This window comes from Felis catus, chromosome A1, assembly GCF_018350175.1.
Source record: "Felis catus isolate Fca126 chromosome A1, F.catus_Fca126_mat1.0, whole genome shotgun sequence".
Taxonomy (NCBI): Eukaryota; Metazoa; Chordata; class Mammalia; order Carnivora; family Felidae; genus Felis; species Felis catus.
Genome location: NC_058368.1, coordinates 8,942,215 through 8,960,258, shown reverse-complemented (window position 1 = coordinate 8,960,258; position 18,044 = coordinate 8,942,215). Strand labels below are relative to the sequence as shown.

Genomic DNA, 18,044 nt, shown 5'->3' with positions numbered 1-18,044 from the left:
TCACGGCTGGAAGTACACCGCGTGTTTATGAGGCCCTTGCAACTGTGTAAATGTCAGAAACCAAGGTGCACAGTTACCAGGTGTACTTTCCCAAAAGACAGTAAAACTGGATCCTTGCCGGCAGGGAAGTGTGGCCGGGAGGGGGGAACATCCTGTGTGGTGCCAGAAGCCATTGTGAACCTTGAGGGTCCTTTTCTTTCCTCCTCTTTTCAGGGCCTGTTTAGTAAGAGTGCTTAGAGTGAATTCATTCTGCATTCTTCCTCCCCTTCCTGCAGTCGTCAGATGTGTCTCTGCTATCTTAACAGACTGTTTTAGAAACCCTTCCTGTTACCTAATACCAGGGCTTGGCACGTGGTGCTGAGTGTTCACATCGGAATGAAAAGTCTGTATCAGATCTGTTTCTCAGGATCAGGATGCTGTGACCGAATGTGTGGGGAAGCCATCGACGGTTCTTCGGTCCTCCGGCACAAGTCCTGAACTGCAACTAAATCAGGGGAATTCGCGACCTACTGGAAACCACCGTGAGGTTGCCCCTTCTTGAGTGAAGAGATACAGACCAGGTGCCAGGTGGCGGCAGAGGTGGTGCATCCCCTGGAGGCTTTTTGGTCTCTGCCGTGGTACTTGTTTGTGCGCTTCAGTTTATCATAATGTCTTCCTGCCCAGAGGGCGGACAGCTTTGTTCCGTTCCCTGCTGTTTCATCAGCACTTAGAAGCGGGGGAGGCCTATAGTAGGCTTAAGGTAAATATTTGTCGAATGGGTAGATGGTTGCTTTAGTCTTTCTTTCCAGACAGTGCGTACTCTGAGCACAGGGACGGTGCGCTGCTTATCTTTGTAGCTCCCGTAACTCCCAGAAGAGTGACACAGGGCAAATACGCAATTTTGTAAAAAATGAAGTAATAGTCATTTAGTGCATACCATGCTTCCAGAGGAGGCAATTGCTTTCAAATCGTTCATCCTTAACCAAGAAAAATAGTTTCAGGTCCAGGAAAGGTTAACTCCACCATTGAAACAGAGGAGGAGAAATGTTGGGCTCTGGTTTTAAGTCCTTGAAGGTGTAAGAGAGAACGAATGCAGACCCACTCACTGTCTCATGACGGGGCCACGGAGGAGTGCTCTGTCACCGCACAACAATCACCACAAACGTAGAGGCCCAAAACAACACACATCTATTGTTCCATTGCTCCTGTGGTCAGAAGTCAGGGCCTGGCCTGGCTCACGAGGCTGCAGTCAACGTGTTGACTAGGGTTTGGTTCTCATCTGGAAGCATGGCTGGGGTAGACTCTGCTTCTACGCTCCCTCAGGTTGTTGGGCAGATCTGTGTCCTCATGATTGTACGACCCGGGGCCCTGGCCTCTCTCTGGCCGACCTGGAGGCCACGTTCATTGCCATATGGGTTTTCCTGGCGTGGCCGCCGGGTTCATTAAGCTGACGAGGAGGACGCTAGCAAGATGGAGCTCATGTAACGTAAGCTCCGTGGAGTGACGGCCAGCACCGACCGTCACCATGTTCTGTTGACCGGAAGCAAGTCCCAGTTCTACACACACTCCAGGAGATACCGGGAGTGGATCACGGGGCCACCTCAGAGGCTGCGTACCACTGATTGCCTTTCCTTGCTCCTTGAGGAGTGGTTCCCGTCTGCTATCCATTTTTGTGGGAAACTGTTTTGCTCCTTTCTTTTTTCCACGGTGATCCGTGATTTTAAATCTGTTAAAGGATCACGACCCTAAAGGGTTCATTTATTCTTCTAACCAATTTGGGTATTCTCCTGCCCTCACTGTCCCTGCTGGGTGGTGGATGCCCAGAGTGCGTGGTTCTACATCAGGAATGTTGGGTTCAGTTGCTGCTGTCTGTGACCCGCTTCGGAACCCAGCTGCAGTTTTCTGGCGTTGTTTGTAAAGGAGAATGTGGTCCTGGATAATTGGATGCTGTCGTATTGACAGGCGCCTGGGTTGAATTCGGGTAGCGTTCTGTAGGGCAGTGCGGTTATGGTATTGCACTGGGGTCTTGCATTACAACACAGCAGGTGGCACTGCCTGTGACGGACGATGCACCTGTGGTCTGACATGCTAAAAGAGCCCCTGCACACCTAATGCTGCCGTCCAGCTGTCTTGCCCAGTAGGAGTAACTACATTGGTCCGACTTTGCGGGCTGATTTGTTCACCTCTGACTTTGGCCTGACCCTCTGCCAGGCCTCCCCTGGCTTTGACCGTTGGGTCCAGCGTTCTGGTACGCACATACCCTTACGGCACTGGCCTTGCTTCTGGTGCCTCAGAGTCATTTCAGGCCACGAGAAGCACATTCTCTGCTGTGCTGTCTCTGCTGAGACTGTTCTGTCACCACGCACTAGGGTGTTTCCTCCAAGCATATGACATAAAAAAAAAATACCTCGTGGTCGAAAAGCGCGGCAGGTAGTTGTTTGGACCCAAGACACGTGAGGTGGCAAATGACACGAGAAGGCTATGGTGTTTCTTTCAACTTTTACATGCTTTTCTTTGGGGATGAATGCCTGAAATTTTGGCTGCCTGTGAGATATGGGTATAGGAAGCCATTTCCTGCTTAGGGATTATTTGTGCATGACATACACCACATAGATAATTCCCATGGTAACTTTGGGTGTGAGGAGCGTGTGTATTTCAGGGCTCTTTGAGGAAAAAACAGGGAGCAAACGGCAGGTAAATATCAAAGATTATAGCATTTGTTTGCTCAAAAGTGCTTTATTAGTTGAATTAAAATATCATGCTCAGAAGACAAATATAATTGAATTTGTCCCCCAAAGAAAGAAGGCTGAGCCATGAGCAGTGAGCTGTCCTGGTGCTGTTTCCCGCTCTGGTCTGTCCTTCACAATAAGGCCAGATCAGGCCTCTCAAGAAAATATTTTTTTTTGATGTCCTTCTTTTGCTTAAAATTTTTAGGTCTGAGTATAAATCCCTCAGCTGGCCGTGCAAGACTCCTGTAAATGGACCGTCCTGCCCTGCCCTCCCGCTCTGCCCTGCACAGCCAGCCTCACCTGTGTGGTCCCGGCGGTTCTGCAGGCCTGTGCCTTACGTCCCCTGTGGGGCCACAGCCCGCCCAGTGGTGACAGATGAACCACAACGCTGTGCTTGTGTCCCATAGCGTGTAGCACAAACACAGGCGTGCCTGCAAGTGTCTCTCTTTCCCTACAAGTGTCTCTGTTTCAGCAGCTGCCAGCTTCTGAATAACCTACGAATCACTCCTTTTTTCTCGGAACTGTTCTTTGGAACTCGTGTTACCTTTTCTGATTTCAGTCTAATTCCCCGTGTATGATACAGACGCAAGTCTGTATAGGAACGAGACTGGTAAGAGGTAAGACCAGGCCTGCCTATTACGGATTCTTTGCTCTAGGCTGTTTTTATGTAAAACGTAGCTGAATACTGACGATGTTATATGCTTCAACTTAATCCTACATAAAAGACTATGTAACTAATATGTGGCCATGGCTAACAGCGCTGAGGGGCTATCCTGGCCCTGATACAGGTTGTTGAAGAATTTCCTCTTTGTTTTCTGGGTCAGCCCTGGATGAATTCCTTTCTTTTCACATTCACTTCTGAAAATTTCCAAATGTGCACAAATGTAGAGAGAAAGCATAATGAAACCCCACGTACTCAATTGTCCACATCTCCAGATAGACTCCTGACATGGTTCAACTTGTCTTTGGACCTTATGCCTTCCTTTTTTTCCACTTATTTGTTTGTTGGTTTTATTAGAATATTTCCTTCTCCTTAACTCAGAAGCAGTACCACACTTCTAGAGAAAATTGTCAAAATGCAGAATCTAAAAAAATGCCCTAAGTCCCCTGTTGAGAAACACCTATTTCAGTTTTCTTTCTAGACCATTCTTTATAAAAACTCATATTCAGTATGTTATTATTTCTCAGGGATGCTATACATGGGTTTTTGTGGGGTTTTTTTTGACACTTTCTCTCCACTTTTATCAGGATGTAATAGCTCCAGCATAAGCTTAATCCATCTTCTTTGGCTGGTTGTTTCCTTTCATACTTTTTTAAGCCTTGCTGTCTGTGTGCTTTCCAGAATGCTGCCTGAAGCCCTGGTTGGGCCCTGCAACCCAAATTACTCACTTTTCCTTAGATAAAGCTCCTTATTGACTCGAAGCTGGTGGGTCTTGGCCAATGGGTGGAGTCCGTTGATTCACTCCACCATGTGAATAACTGACTTAATTTTTGCAGAGGAGTTATCATTCAGGAAGAGGGTGTCCCTTAACTCTTGTGAATCTTTTATTTGTAGGACCAGGTGACACATGAAGAATCGTCGACAGCAGGGGGGGAATAGGCCTGGCCAAAGTGGAATCCGTTTGGCAGCTGGCATAGAGTAGGGCTTCTGGAATCTGGTGACCTAGGCCAAATCCTGGCTCCACCACATGCAGGTTAGGTGACTGTGGGCAACAGGACCTGCCGCCTGAACCCCACTCTTACTCTCATGAGAGGAGTAACAATTGCTGTTGATGGTCTCTGATGCGGATTAAATGAACTCGTGCGTATGTGTCTTTTGAGGAGCTGGTGTAGAATGTTGGTTGCTTCCAGCGGACCCCAGTCCCCCGTGCGGCTGCTCTCCAGCTCAGTTCAGGGAGCTGGACCTGGTTTTTCACAGCTTCTTTGTCTATTTTGGAACCAGTGCGTTTTCTAGAAATTCCAGGTTATTTTCACACGATTGCTTGGGACCATGGGAAGATGGGGGAGGGCGGAAATTGCAGGAGCTTGGGGTCTAAATCAGTGAAACTGCCTGGCTTTGTCAGGTGAATGCATTAGTAAATGGAAAACTATCGGTCTGTGTGAACATGCGGCGAAAGATGAGTTTTGCGTAGAATCCTCTGCCTTGTGGTGGTTCCAGATGCCAGTTTTCCTTGTGCTTTTGGAAACAGAGGATGCTTCTGGAAAGAGCCATGGAAAACTCTTGTCTTTCAGGATACCTTAGAGGCCTAGAGAATTAAAGAGGCAATGTTGTGGTAGTAAGTCTGAATTCTAATCTCAGGGAAACATTCTTTACGATATTTCTTTTCCATTCGAGAGCCAAATGTACGACAGCTTTTAAGGCCCAAATGAAGTGCTTTACAGCTCATATAAAGCCAATTTTATGAAATCTACTCCTTAGGACCAGGCTCCTGTTTAGTTCTGGTTAATCAACACTGTACCAGACAGGCAATGGCAGGTCTCCCCCTGGACCTGCCCACCGAGTTTGTAGGTCACCTGGCTTCAGGTTGCAGATCCAGAGCCCTTTCGTCACATACTACAGAAGTAAGTGTGATTAAAGGCAAGTGGCAAAGAAGCTCTGACCTCCCGAGAGAACACATGTTTTTGTTGTAACGCAGTTCTGTACACAGGGTCAGGGCATCTCTCCTGATACAGCACAACCTTCCTGAGTGATGGAAACACCGTCCAGAGACCCAAATACTGTCTGATCACATCCTGCTGGCTTAAGAAGGAGCATTTCTAGATCGTATCTGGGTTTTGTGAAAATGTCCCTAACAATTCTCCCGTTGGCTTCTTGTTTTTTATGTCCTTCTTCAAGTTGAGTGGACAATGTTGCAAAGATTTGAGCCTAGTGAAGAAGACGACAGCATCTGTGGCACAGCCTCCGCTCAAGAGGGACCACGACAGCTGTCGTGACGGGAGCCCTTCACTGATAGGGTTGTCTGCTTCTGCTTTCGGAGGCAGAGACAGCTGACAAACCGAGATGTTGAAGAAAGATTAGAAATATGAGGGATTAGTGCCCACCAGCGTGGCAAAAACAGGAGCTCTTGGCATTTGAAGAAGAACGAATTTGGCCTTCCAGTGTGTTCCCTAATGCATCATCTCATTTGACCCTCATTAGCACCCTGCGACAGTAGGACAGCAGTACTGCCTCATCTTTAGATGTGGAAACAGAGACCCCAAGTCCCGACTTAAAGATATGAATTTGGACCTCAGAAAACCCTAGGCAGAGGGTGTCACGGGTACTCAAGCTGTCCCCCAGTGGAGTGGGAAAGCTGTCCTCAGCTGGGGCGAGAAGGGAGGTGGGAGATAGAATACACCGCAGAGCAGAAAGTATCTGTGAAGAAAACGGGAGCTGTTTCAAATCTTAGTAGACAAGACTGTGCTGCTTAGGGTGGATTTTAACCCAACTGGCAGCTTTTTACATTTATATTCATTTAGGGAAACAGAAAGGTGCTCTTTAGCAAGTGAAACCATGAACTCTTCAGCCAACAAAATCTCCTTTGATTGAGAGACCCTCATAAGCTATTGATAGTTATGGCGGTGATTACCTACGATGAAGTTTCCTGTCAGTTTCTTACCACTGAAGTCAGCCGATGCTTCCCGCGTGTCCCCTGTGGGTGCTCTGCACGTCATGACGCCTCCTGGGTGCTGGGGGACGGAGGCGGGTTAGGATGCGGCCCTTCAGGTGGGACACATTGGGGGCTCTCCTGTCCGCCAGTCAGCTGGGCCATCTGTCCCCACTTGTCTACAACCTCGCCACGCCCTCCGCGCCCCGCCCCCACACCCGGAGAGCCCGCTTCAGAGGACAGTGCGGGGCTTTGGGGCAGAAAGACTTGGGTTCGAGCCCGGCTCCATCTTTCGCTGACTACGTGCCCTTGGGCCAGTTACCTGGGGGAATGTGACAGAAGTGACTTGATCTGTGGTAGGCCAGGCGACGTGGTTTATTTAAAAAACCTCCCCACGTGATCCTCCTGTGCAGCCAGGGTTGAGAATTCCTGAGTCTGGTAATGCTGGGTTCCCTTTTTTCTGGAATGCAGAGTATTGCTGGCCAGATAAAGTGGTGTGAAGGTGAAATACGTGAATTTATGGAAGGGACCTTTCGTTTGGCCAGTGCCCCGAACGTTAGTCGTTATTACTACTGTTATTTTCTGCTTTAAAAAGTAACACATCTCATTACAGATAGTATGGCAAATACAGAAAAGAAGAAAACAACCCATAATCTGAAAGGTAATCTCAGTAATTTGGTACTTTACACATACACCTCTCCCCCCAACATACTCACTGGGATAATATACATAATAATATACTTGTTTGCTTGATGTTTTCCCAGGACATTAAAGCTATCGAAAACACTTCTCTGCCTGCACACCATTTCGGCAACAGATTTGTACTTGACAGATCTTGTTTTAGTTCTTTGATTAACAGCATTGTCCATTCTCAGCCCCAGGGGTTATCTGCTTGGTCCTCTGCGAGGTGCGAGCTCGTGGGGTGGTGACACCACTTATGGCCACCGTGGAGCCAGGTGCCCCGCTCCTTAGTGCTTCCTGGCGGGCTGTGAGGCTGGTGCTGTGCTCACGGTCAGTCTCTCCGTCCTCGTTTGCCTTGTTCTTTGCCGTTTCTGCACTGGAAGCTCCTTGAGTAGTGTGCTGTTCCCTGGCTGCCTCCCGCCTTGTGCCTGGAAGCTGTCCTGCCCGGATCGGCGTGCACCTGAGCGGGGTCCCGTGGCCTCCTCCTCCTGGGCCTGTCCCCCTGTTGCCCGAGGCAGAACCTCTGCCTTCCTGCCCCCCCGCCACCCCTCTGTCCAGCAGCTCCGCTCCGCAAACTTAGAGCTTATGGCCGTGTGTCGGGCTGTGTACGTTGCTGTTGACGGGGCCTCTGGCAGCTTTCTGCATTTAGCCCTGTTGCATCAGTAGAAGGAGGTAGGCCATGGGCGGCAGGGCTGCTGGGGCTTTTTCTGAGATGGCCAAGGTGTTAAAGTCACCAAGGTCTGGAGGACTGTTGGGCACCGTGAGGTTCGGCGATCACCTTGGATCTTGTGCCCGCCCGTGCCGGTGAGAAGCCACATTAGCTGTGGGTTGTGATAGAAAAGCATAAAGCATCTTTCTGACTGAGCTTCTGATGGAAGCAAGCACACTCGTAGGTGGACCTGTGGACTTTATGCCTCTGTCCTTGCTTGAGGAGACCACACCTCTTTTCCCGTGAAAGCACAGGTGTCCCACACTCTTTGAAGGTTTGCATTGTGCATATGCTTCGCCGTTACGAGGACATACCTGGTTTTTGTTAACCGTAAGTAATCGGAAGATTTTTGCTTATACGAAAGAAGGCAAAAAGCCAGAACAGCATTCAGCATTTGTTTTGCAGCGACCTGTTACAGAGGCTGCTCAGATCCAGAGTGCCCAGAGCCACGCTTTTTCCCCAGGAATTGTCCCCTGTATCAAGCCTCACCAGAGCTCTGAACTGTGTCTGTGAGCATCTCTGCTTTATCTCGATCTACTTTGTGCATCCGTTAGCAAGATGTGTCCTAGCTAGGGTGTCAGAAAAGCCTAACAGAGGTGATTCTTTTGGGTCTGGGAATGCTCAAAAATTTTTCCGTAAAGATTAATGGTTATTGTTTCTTTGCTTTAACCCATTTCACTTACGAAAGATTCCATAGGAACGGATAGCAGGGGAAACCTGAAGTGGCCTTTGAGGTACATTCCTACCTCCTCTGGAGTCCCGTCACCCTGTGGGCCCAGCTCCTCGAGCCATCGTGTGTGCTCATTTCTTCCCGCCCCCCACACTCTGCTTCCTGGGGTAGGACTATGGCTTTCTGCATTTCCATAAACCCTGACTGGGTCGAGCACAGGGCATCAAAACAGTGTGAGATCAGTGATCTTTGGCGGAATTTAGTTAGATCCCCAGCATGTCCCTTGTTTGCCTGGGGGCTTTGGAAGAGTCCAGGTTCTGACGTCATCTCTCACCGCAGGCTGATGGACTCCCACTTCCCCCAGGAGGACGCGTGGTTGTGAGTCAGCCCCTAGGGCAAACCCTGACCATCGCCTGCTTGCTGCATCGCTCTTGACCCCCCACCCGGCCCCATACTTCCGGTTCGGTTCTGTCATTTGCACCTCCTTTCATGGCTTCATGCGTGCTTTTTCACATCTCCATCCTTAGTGGTCTGCTGGTCCTGTTTACACTCTGATTTTGTTTTGTTTTGTTTTGTTTTGTTTTGTTTTGTTTTGTTTTGTTTTGCTTTAATTTAACTTCTTGTTTCTGGGTCTCCTAACGTCTGGGGGATGTGGATCCGACGTTGAGAGCAAGAGTACTTCCTCCAAAGCAGGTTGTTTTCCTCCCTGGGAGTCTCGTCTTCTCCCACCACAGCCCGCGTCCTAGAACGCTCTTTTCTTGGACCTCTTCTGCTGCCTGGTTGCAGGTCATGGTTGTGAGCAGTCCGTTCCCTTCCATGTTGGACTTGCAGGCCCTCTGTGGCCCTCCAGGTGCCTTGGGGCAGCCACACCCCCTGCCGCGTGATGGGCCAGCTGCTCACGCTTTAGGGAAGCTGAAGCCACTTAATGGGCTCTGTGTGCCCACCCGTTAGTGGTGCCCCACAAGGCCAGCACCTGGCAAGGACCTGCTGCCTCTAGCCTGCTATGGAGGCAGACCCCAGTGTGTGTAGGTGGTGTGGGAGTGGTAGATTTCACATGGATTTCACTCTGGATGGCTCCCCCTGGCGGGGGGGGGGGGGGGGGAGCAGATCATCTGGGGCCCGGGCCATTCTGAAGACCACTGCAAAGGGGCAGTGAAAGCATTAACCTAGTAAAGATTTCAGTGCTAAGATTTTCTTCAAAGGACGGCGTATACGAACTTAGTATAAAGGCCTATATCTTATCCCTTCCCTCCTTGCCTCAAGCCTTAATTAAGTTTGACACTGAAAAAAGGCATACATTCCCATCTGCCCACCTTTATCGGACCTCTTCAAAACAGTGTTTATGTCCACAATCCTGACCCACTGGATCATTTTACTCCTATTGCTACACAGTGATTACTAGAATACAACTTGGAGTGAGAATTTCCATGGGAAAGAGACATTTTCTTTACTTTTATTAGGGGATATACCACCTGAGGTAAGTGCCCTTTAGTAACAAGTGAGCAGGGGGTAAGACAGATCTGAGACTCTCGCTGTTGCAAGATTTCTGTCAAAACCTCAAATAAAAGCGTAGGTGTTGACCATTGTGCAGATTCCTCCCCGCAAGAAAGGATAGCCTAATTTTCAGGTAATGCTTTCCAAACACTGTGGCAACTTTCTGTCTAAGCCCCCACAGCAGGAAGGCCATGACAACCCCCATTGCAGGGAGTTGAATGGCTAGATTCGTTTTGTACAGATAAGTATTATTTAATCTCACTGTTGGTTGGATGGCGAGCTTTCGGGTCTCAGCACGAACGTAAGTGGTGGCATAATGTGTACAAAATCCTGACAGATGATGCCACTTGGAGAATGTAATGTTATGCTACTTCTAAGGAGATAGGGAGGATATTTCTTAAAAATAAACCCGGGACATGGTGGGTATCTCATTTTCAGCGACCCTGGAAAGTAGAAACTAACCGGAGACCCTTCCTTCCCTGGGCTATCAACTCTGGGCCCCCCAGCAGCATTTGACTGCATTTTTATTCCAGTGTCTTCCCTGAGCTTACTACCCTTTCCCCAGATAACCAAGCAGTAAGTACTTCCAGTGATAACCAAGGTCCTGATAGAACATTGCGTGTCAACTGTCCTTCAGTAACAAAGACTGAAAAAGAAGAAAAGCAAAGCAAAGTAACCAAGGTAAAAATAGCGGGAGGTTGGTGTCCTGTCAGGGTCCACGCTGTGCTCCCCATGCAGTGGTTCACAGACCACTTTCCCCAGGACTGCTGGGGGCGAGGAACGGCTGAGGACTGTCCCCAGAGAAAAGAGCCACTGCGTGCCTGTTTAAAAGAAAAGAACTGCGTCTGTCTGGTCACGTTTTGTACTCTCAACAGAGTTCTCTTTCCACATTATGTTTGAAAACCAATGTCTGTGTCTAAATTTCTGTGTGCAGTAACCTGCCCCCTTTGTTTTGAAGACGGTGCTGAGCTCCCAGCATTAGGAAGTGAGTTCTTGGAGCGGGTGTTTGGCTGGCGGGCGCGCCCCCCCCCCCCAGCCCCCCAGTGCTGGCACACAGGGCCCCGGGCGCAGCTCCGCACGTCTTGGTGGGTCACGTCGGCCTGAGGTGATCCCTGGGCTCTCGTTCGCCTTCCGTCCTAAGGAGGTGCACGGTGTGCTCCTGGCTTGTGTCTGGGCTCCAGCAGCCTTTCCTTCTGCTCCAGACAACAAGCTTCGGAGAACGGAGTGTAAATTGCGGAGACAGATGTGTCTGTCCTTCAGGGGAAGGCAGGCTCGTCATAGCCCTCTGGGCCCCCGGGTTGCTTTGCGAGGCCGAGGAAAGAGGATGCTGTTTAATTAAGTACGTCTTTGCCTCGCACTGGCTTTTATTGTTTGGGGGAGAGAATCTACTTATTACTAACCAGACTACATCTAGGAGAGGGTGGGGAGCAGGGAGGCGCTCTCTACATGTCAGTGGCATTTACCGATCAGCTTGAAAACCACGCAAGTGCACAACAGTCCAGGACCTTTCACACTCCGCTTCCCTTTGAGATTCCTGTCTACTTCACAGACTCCCCGCCCTGCCAAAAATGATGGCGAGAAGTTATTTTACAGGCATTCTGCACAGCCCCAAGCGCTGCTTTTTCTGCCAGCGGTGGTGTTGAAATGGTGCATCTTTAGCTCATTTTCCGAGCAATTGTTTCCTAAAAGCTTTGTTGTGATTTACAAACCGAGTTGAGTAAATCCAGCTAAATCCTGTAAGGAGGAAAAGAAAAGGTGGGTCGGGAGGAATCACGCCCTGGGCTCTCTCGGCAGAGCTGGGGCCTTCTCCAGGACCTGAGGTCACTGAGGGCCTCATCTTGACTGTCTGGGAAACCTGTCTTGCCCGGGTATCGCTCGCTGCTGTCCAGAGGCACCTCGGAAGCAGCATGTGGCCTGAAACAGACTGGTGAGCCACCGGTCTCTGTGCCTGCTCTTCCCTTGTTCGCAGCCCCTGCCCTTTTCAGCTCCTGTCACACCCTGGTGTCTGGGGTCTTCCTGCCCTACTGTGGCTCCACAAATAATGTTGTCTTTCCTCATTTCCTCCCCACATCCTCCCCACCTCACTGCACAGTGATGTCATTTCCTTCCCACCTGGAATGCTGGAGCCCTAGATGAGCACTTGGGCCACTGTGCCTTCCCAGCGCCATGACCCTGTTTGACCCTTGGCTCTCTGAGTCATTTTTCTTCATCTTTAGAACAAGGGGATCAGAACACATGACTGTTACTCCTCATCCTACCTGAAAACTTCCTGAGTCCTGAGATCAACATTTTTTTTTTTTTTACTCTTGGTCGGTCAGATGAAGTATGGAGAGGCCCACCCCTGTTCCTGTGTGACGACACAGAGGGTCCTGGCTGGGGCCGGGAGGGTGCCAGACCAAACTGCATCCGGAGGCTGAGGTCACAGGGTGTGGGTGAGCAGGTCAGGTCTTCTAGGTGGTTAGGTGTGGACTTTGCCAGGTCTGCCGTTTTCTGTTTAGGTTATTTTGTTTTCTGGTGACTTAATTGTAGCAAGGTTGGGTCAGTAAACGCCAATTGATAATAAAGATGAAAAAGCAGTGATATTTTTTTTGTACCTCAGTAGCTAAACGTCATGATGATAGCTTCTCTCGGCACATGGTGTTTTTTAAAAATAAACTCTTCAGTTTAGAACAGTTTTAGATTTATAGAAAAATTGTGAGTGTAGAAAAAAGAGTTCCCATATACTCCACACCTCTGTTTGTTTCCTCTGTTGTTAGCACCTTACCTTCATGTGGATGATCAGTTATAACTAATGACCCAATATTGATACTTGTACTTTATTTAGATTTCCTTAGTTTTCCCCTTACCCTTTTTCTACTTCAGGATCCCACATTACATTTAGTTGTCATGTCTCCCTTAGGGCTCCTCTTGGCTGTGACAGTTTCTTGACCTTCCCTTGTTCTTAAGGACCTGACAGTTACGAGGAACACTGGTCAGGTGTTTTATAGAACGTATCTGTCATCGTTCTGATATTATTCTCATGATTAGATTGGGGTGATGGGTTTGGGGAGAAAGATCAGAGAGATCAAGTGCCCTTCCCGTCACATCACCTAATCAAATGTTTATCATTGTTGACCATGGCCCCCTGACCAAGGTAGTGTTGGTTAGGTTTCTCCACTCTTTTCTGCCCTTTCCAGACTGCCTTCTATGGAGGGAAGTCATGTGGGCAATCCCCTTAAGTCTAGGGGGTTACGTTCCATGTGTTTGAGGGTGGGCGCTAATATCCTGGCCAAGTGCCTGCTGGCCCTCTTCATCCCCTTGGGATGAGCTGCCCAGGCAGAATTGGCCTGTGCGTTATAGGAGAAGGATTGGAATGCTGGCCTGGGATGCTGTCCATGATGTGCACTCATCCTGGGGCCCCACACTGGGCTTGTTCTGGGTGAAATAGGTTGGGGGACATAAGCCATTGGTGAACACGTGCCCTCTCTTGATTTGTGCTCAGAAGCTTATCAGGTAGCACATTTGGCTAATATTTTGGCCCAGAAGAAAAGGGCTTCTTGGAGTGGTAGCAGTTACAAAAAAACCCTAACTTGTAACAATTCAACAATTTATTCTGCTCTGTACCTAGCTCTGTGTCAACTTAAAAGTGGAAGCAGCTTGGTTCTTGCCCTCGGGATCTCAGGAAGGTCTGAAAAGGCATCGTCATTGCTATGCAAGGCCTCTGGGTTTGGATGGGGTTGCCTTCCGTAGCATTCCACTTGGAATAATATCTTCTTTTTCATGGTGCATTGTGTGATTAGTGAGGAAAAGAACAATGCCATTAATTTGTGTTTCTCATACCGTGTAATTTCTGTCCATAGAAGGCTCTCAATTGAGAACTGAAGTAAATGTGGAAGCTCAGAGACCTCAAAGTCCAGGCAGCTGGGTAGACTGGCCTCCGGGGCATTTCTATCCATGCTGGGTAAGCCTGAGACTGGGCCAAGTTGCCGACGGATGTTCTGACAGCCAGCTGTGGAATTCTGAGATTTACAACATTTTAGCAGTAAAGGAGAGTGAAGGACATGGTGGCCGTCTGTGTTGTGATAAGATGAGGTTAAGGGGTGGAATGAAAGGCAGTAACGAGCGCTTCCATTCTCTTTCTCCCGCAGATTTGGTCAGCACGATGGGGTGCAAAGTTCTGCTCGGCATTGGCCACCAGATGCTGCGCCGGAAGGTTGTGGACTGCAGCCGGGAAGAGAGCCGGCTCTCTCGCTGCCTAAACACTTTTGACCTGGTGGCGCTCGGGGTGGGCAGCACGCTGGGTGCCGGCGTGTATGTCCTGGCCGGAGCTGTGGCCCGTGAGGACGCGGGCCCTGCCATCGTCATCTCCTTCCTGATCGCAGCGCTGGCCTCAGTGCTGGCCGGCCTCTGCTATGGAGAGTTTGGGGCTCGGGTCCCCAAGACGGGCTCGGCCTACCTCTACAGCTACGTCACCGTCGGGGAGCTCTGGGCCTTCATCACCGGTTGGAACTTAATCCTCTCCTACATCATTGGTACGTCCCAGGAGGCCTGGAGCCCGCTCCCTTACCCCTCTGCTGTTTTTACCTCCAAACGGCGGGCCATACTCTGCTTTGCTCCCCAAATGGACTGAGTCTAACTCCTCTCGAGGAGTGTAGCATCCTCCCTTGACTGTTGTTGTTGTACGTGTTCCCTTTCCCTTTTATGAAAGGAGGGGGCAGCCTTTGGGTATCGCTGCTCTTTCTGGTCTGTGCCCGTGTTTTTAACTATCAGGCGCATCGGACTGTTAGTGACGATAAGCCAGACCAACCAGGAGGTCAGTCCTGTTAACACAAGAGATGTAGAATCAACGGGAAGCTGTTGTTACTGAAAAGAGCGTAGTCCCTTTTAGTATTTTTGATTGCAATTACTAGCATAAACATACCACTGATAGAGAAAACTTGGGAAATACAGAAAAGCGCAATGCAGAAGGTAGACATTGCCCAGTGTAACAACCCAGAGAAATTAATTCTTATTCATTCATTCTTTCAACAAATATTCATTGAGTCCATCCCCTGTGCCAGACATTATGCTAGACATTAGGGACCCAAGGGAGGAATAAGGCAATCTCTGTTCATAAGAGTTTAGGGATCTAGCTGTTGTTAATATTTTTATACACAGAAATGTATTTTTTTTGTCCAGTATATCTCTTGACTGATAAAGCAATGTATAGTAAGCATTTCTTACAGTATTAAGGATTTTTCTGCAGTATTATTCCAAATGAGTGTATATCCTTATATAGTTTTCTCTATATAGCATAATTTTTTAGATGTCTTTGTAGGGTATTTAGATTGTTTCCAGTTGTGTTATTATTGTTGTAAACAGTTAATCACTTAATGTCTTCGGGCATAGACATGATTTCTTTTTCTTTTAAAATGGTCCTAAGAAGCAGAATGTCTAGGTCAGTGGGCTGCATATTTTTAAAAAAATGTTTATTTATTTATTTTGAGAAAGAGAACACAAGGAGGGGAGGGACAGAGAAAGACGGAGAGAGAGAATCCCAAGCAAGCTCTGTGCTACCAGGGCAGATCCCGACACAGGGCTTGAACCCAGAAACCATGAGATCATGACCTGAGCTGACTCAACTGACTGAGCCACCCAGGTGCCCCAGGCCTGTGTATGTTTTTTTGGTGTTGAGCATGTCAGCCGTTCTTTTTTTCCTTTAAGTTAATTTATTTAAAGAGAGAGAGAGTGTAAGTGGGTCAGGCGCAGAGAGAGAGGGGGACAGAGGATCAGAAGAGGGCTCTGCTCAGAGAGCCCAATGTAGGGCTCAAACTCACAAATCCTAAGATCGTGACCTGAGCCAAAGGCTGGCGCTTAATCAACTGAGCCACCCATGCGCCCCTTAGGCTTATATATTTTTAAGGCCCGTGTTATCTGTGATCCTCCAGATGGCCAGGGGCCCCTTTCCTCACGTACTTGCTGACTCTGGGCACTGACATTAGAAACAAGAAACCAACAAAGACACTAAAAATATAAAGTCTTCTCAATTTGGTAGGTGAGAAGGTGTTTCTCTTTATGTTGTTTGTATTTTGAATACAACCAGAGTTGAACATATCAACTTAAAAGAGACAAACACCTGAATATAAGAATAACCAAAGGATATGAATGGCCAGTTCCTAAAAGTAGAAATATAAATAGCCACTAAACATTCCACTTCTATTTCAGCAAGCTTTCTGTAATATCATCAAAACACAGGAGGATGTGGTGAGCGGGTCCTGGCTCGCTCCTGCGTCCCCCACACTGGGAATGTTGCAGGGGGCCGTGTGCTGCCCTCTGGGTGCTGGCCTCGGGCCCCACTGCCACTTGCCCAGGCCAGCTGGCAGAGGGCTCCCACCAGGCTCTCTGAGCAGCACCTTCCCTTTCTTTTCAGTGACTGTGGTACCTAACGACAGCCACAATAGCTCACACTTCTAAGTTCAAAAATCAAATTCCTAATAATGTGGGTTTTTTTTTTTTTTCTTCAGTACAACAGCAAAACTTACAACCGCAAATGCTCGTACAAGCTCAAGTCTCTGTATGGGAACATAGCTGTCTGAAATGGGCTGTTGTGCTCCCAGAGGATTTACCTGGTCCTAACGCAAAACCACAGGCATGAATTGTCCACGGCTTCCACACTGACAAATGAAAGATTATTTGCCAGAGTGCTGTTTGCTTGTAGGGGACTGACTCATGAATGCGTCCTTGTGGGTGATTCTCAGCTTTAGCTTTTAGGGAAGGGCAGTTTTTCCTAGCAAATGTGTGTGTGTGTGTGTGTGTGTGTGTGTGTGTGTGTGTGTCTTTCTCTTTTTTTTTTTTTTAGCCATGTTTCAGAGATAGGGAGTGGGGTAGGCCAGGAAGGAAGGCTGGGCAACCCCTCACCCTGCATAGCAGGCTTCAGAGTCTGATCAGCAGAGAGCTGGCCTCTGTCGGGGAGGTGGTGGGGAGACCAGTTTTCTTCACTGGGGCTGTGGCCTTGATGGACAGAAGTCATAATAGGCTAGATGCTGAGGATGAAGAAACATGGTTAAATTTTTGAGTCGATGGAAAAATACTCGGCAAGATAGCAAATAACAACATCGCATCTCTGTAGTTCCCTTTGGCCAAATCCTCTGGATGATCCAGACCACAGTCACCAATAAGGCCCCCTTTGGAAACAAAGGAAAATCCTCTATGTGAGTACTGGAATTTTAGTGACATTTCCTGGAAAAGCAGTGACTTTACTCAGGTTGATAGGAGGAGAGTGCAGTCAACAGTCGTCGGCATTTGTGGGGCCGCATCTGATTGTGTTCTTCACGGCGGGGGCGTGGAGCTGGCGTTGTCTGTGGTCAGACACCTGGGGACCCGTGGCCCCCGAGTCAGGCGGTGCGAGTCCAGTCTGGGCACACAAGTGGCAGAGGCGGGTTGACGCCCGCTCCGGGGTGAGCCGGTGACTTTGTCGCTGAGCGTGAGGGTCAGCCTGGGTGGGTCTCGTCGGCCCCCTCCTGCGGGGAGAACAGCGTTCACCTGTGGACGGGGACCATCAGCTCTGTTGTCCCAGGGTCTTGGAAAAGGAGCTTCCTGAGCCAGGTGTCCCCGGCTGCCGACCGCACCCCGTGAGTGGATCTCACAATCGATGCTATGGTTTGCCACCAGTATTTCTTTCAGTAACAAAATAAAGTATGTAGAGTTGAATACATACTATCAGAGCATGTCTCAGGCGATAAGGGTCATAACGCTGTTTTGTAAAACGTTAGTTAGTCGTAGATTTGGGACACAGTATACGTGCTCACATTGGGTTGTGATGGGAAGTCGTGTTTCTTTCCAGGCCCGTGAAACCTGCCCTTTCTTCTCACTTCACTGCAGACACTAATCGAGTCTCTTTTCCGAGCTAGCACAGACCGGGGTCCGGCTGCCACCGCCAAGTTCCAGCGCGTCATCTGTGACCCCCCCCCGCACGGAGGCGGAGCTGAGCTCGATGACAAATACTGTTAATGGTTCTTCTTCAGTTTCCTCTGGTACCTGTGTTTCGTGGCAGGTACTTCAAGCGTGGCGAGGGCCTGGAGTGCGACGTTTGACGAGCTGATTGGCAAACCCATCGGGGAGTTCTCACGGATGCACATGGCTCTGAATGCCCCCGGAGTGCTGGCCGAAAACCCAGACATATTCGCTGTGATCATAATTCTTATCTTAACAGGTAAAGCTCCACAGTCACACACACG

General features: G+C 49.0%; 1 protein-coding gene across 3 annotated transcripts in view; it reads left to right on the top strand.

Moving 5' to 3' along the window:
• Window positions 1-18,044, top strand: part of SLC7A1 (solute carrier family 7 member 1) — a 91,620-nt gene that overhangs the window by 51,336 nt on the left and 22,240 nt on the right. For all 3 annotated transcript variants that reach the window (XM_045047977.1, XM_023250398.2, XM_003980275.6), the window contains exons 3-4: window positions 13,977-14,360; window positions 17,861-18,019. In XM_045047977.1, the coding sequence (XP_044903912.1) occupies window positions 13,991-14,360; window positions 17,861-18,019 (529 nt within the window). In that variant the 5' untranslated portion in view covers window positions 13,977-13,990. The remainder of the gene's footprint in view (window positions 1-13,976; window positions 14,361-17,860; window positions 18,020-18,044) is intronic.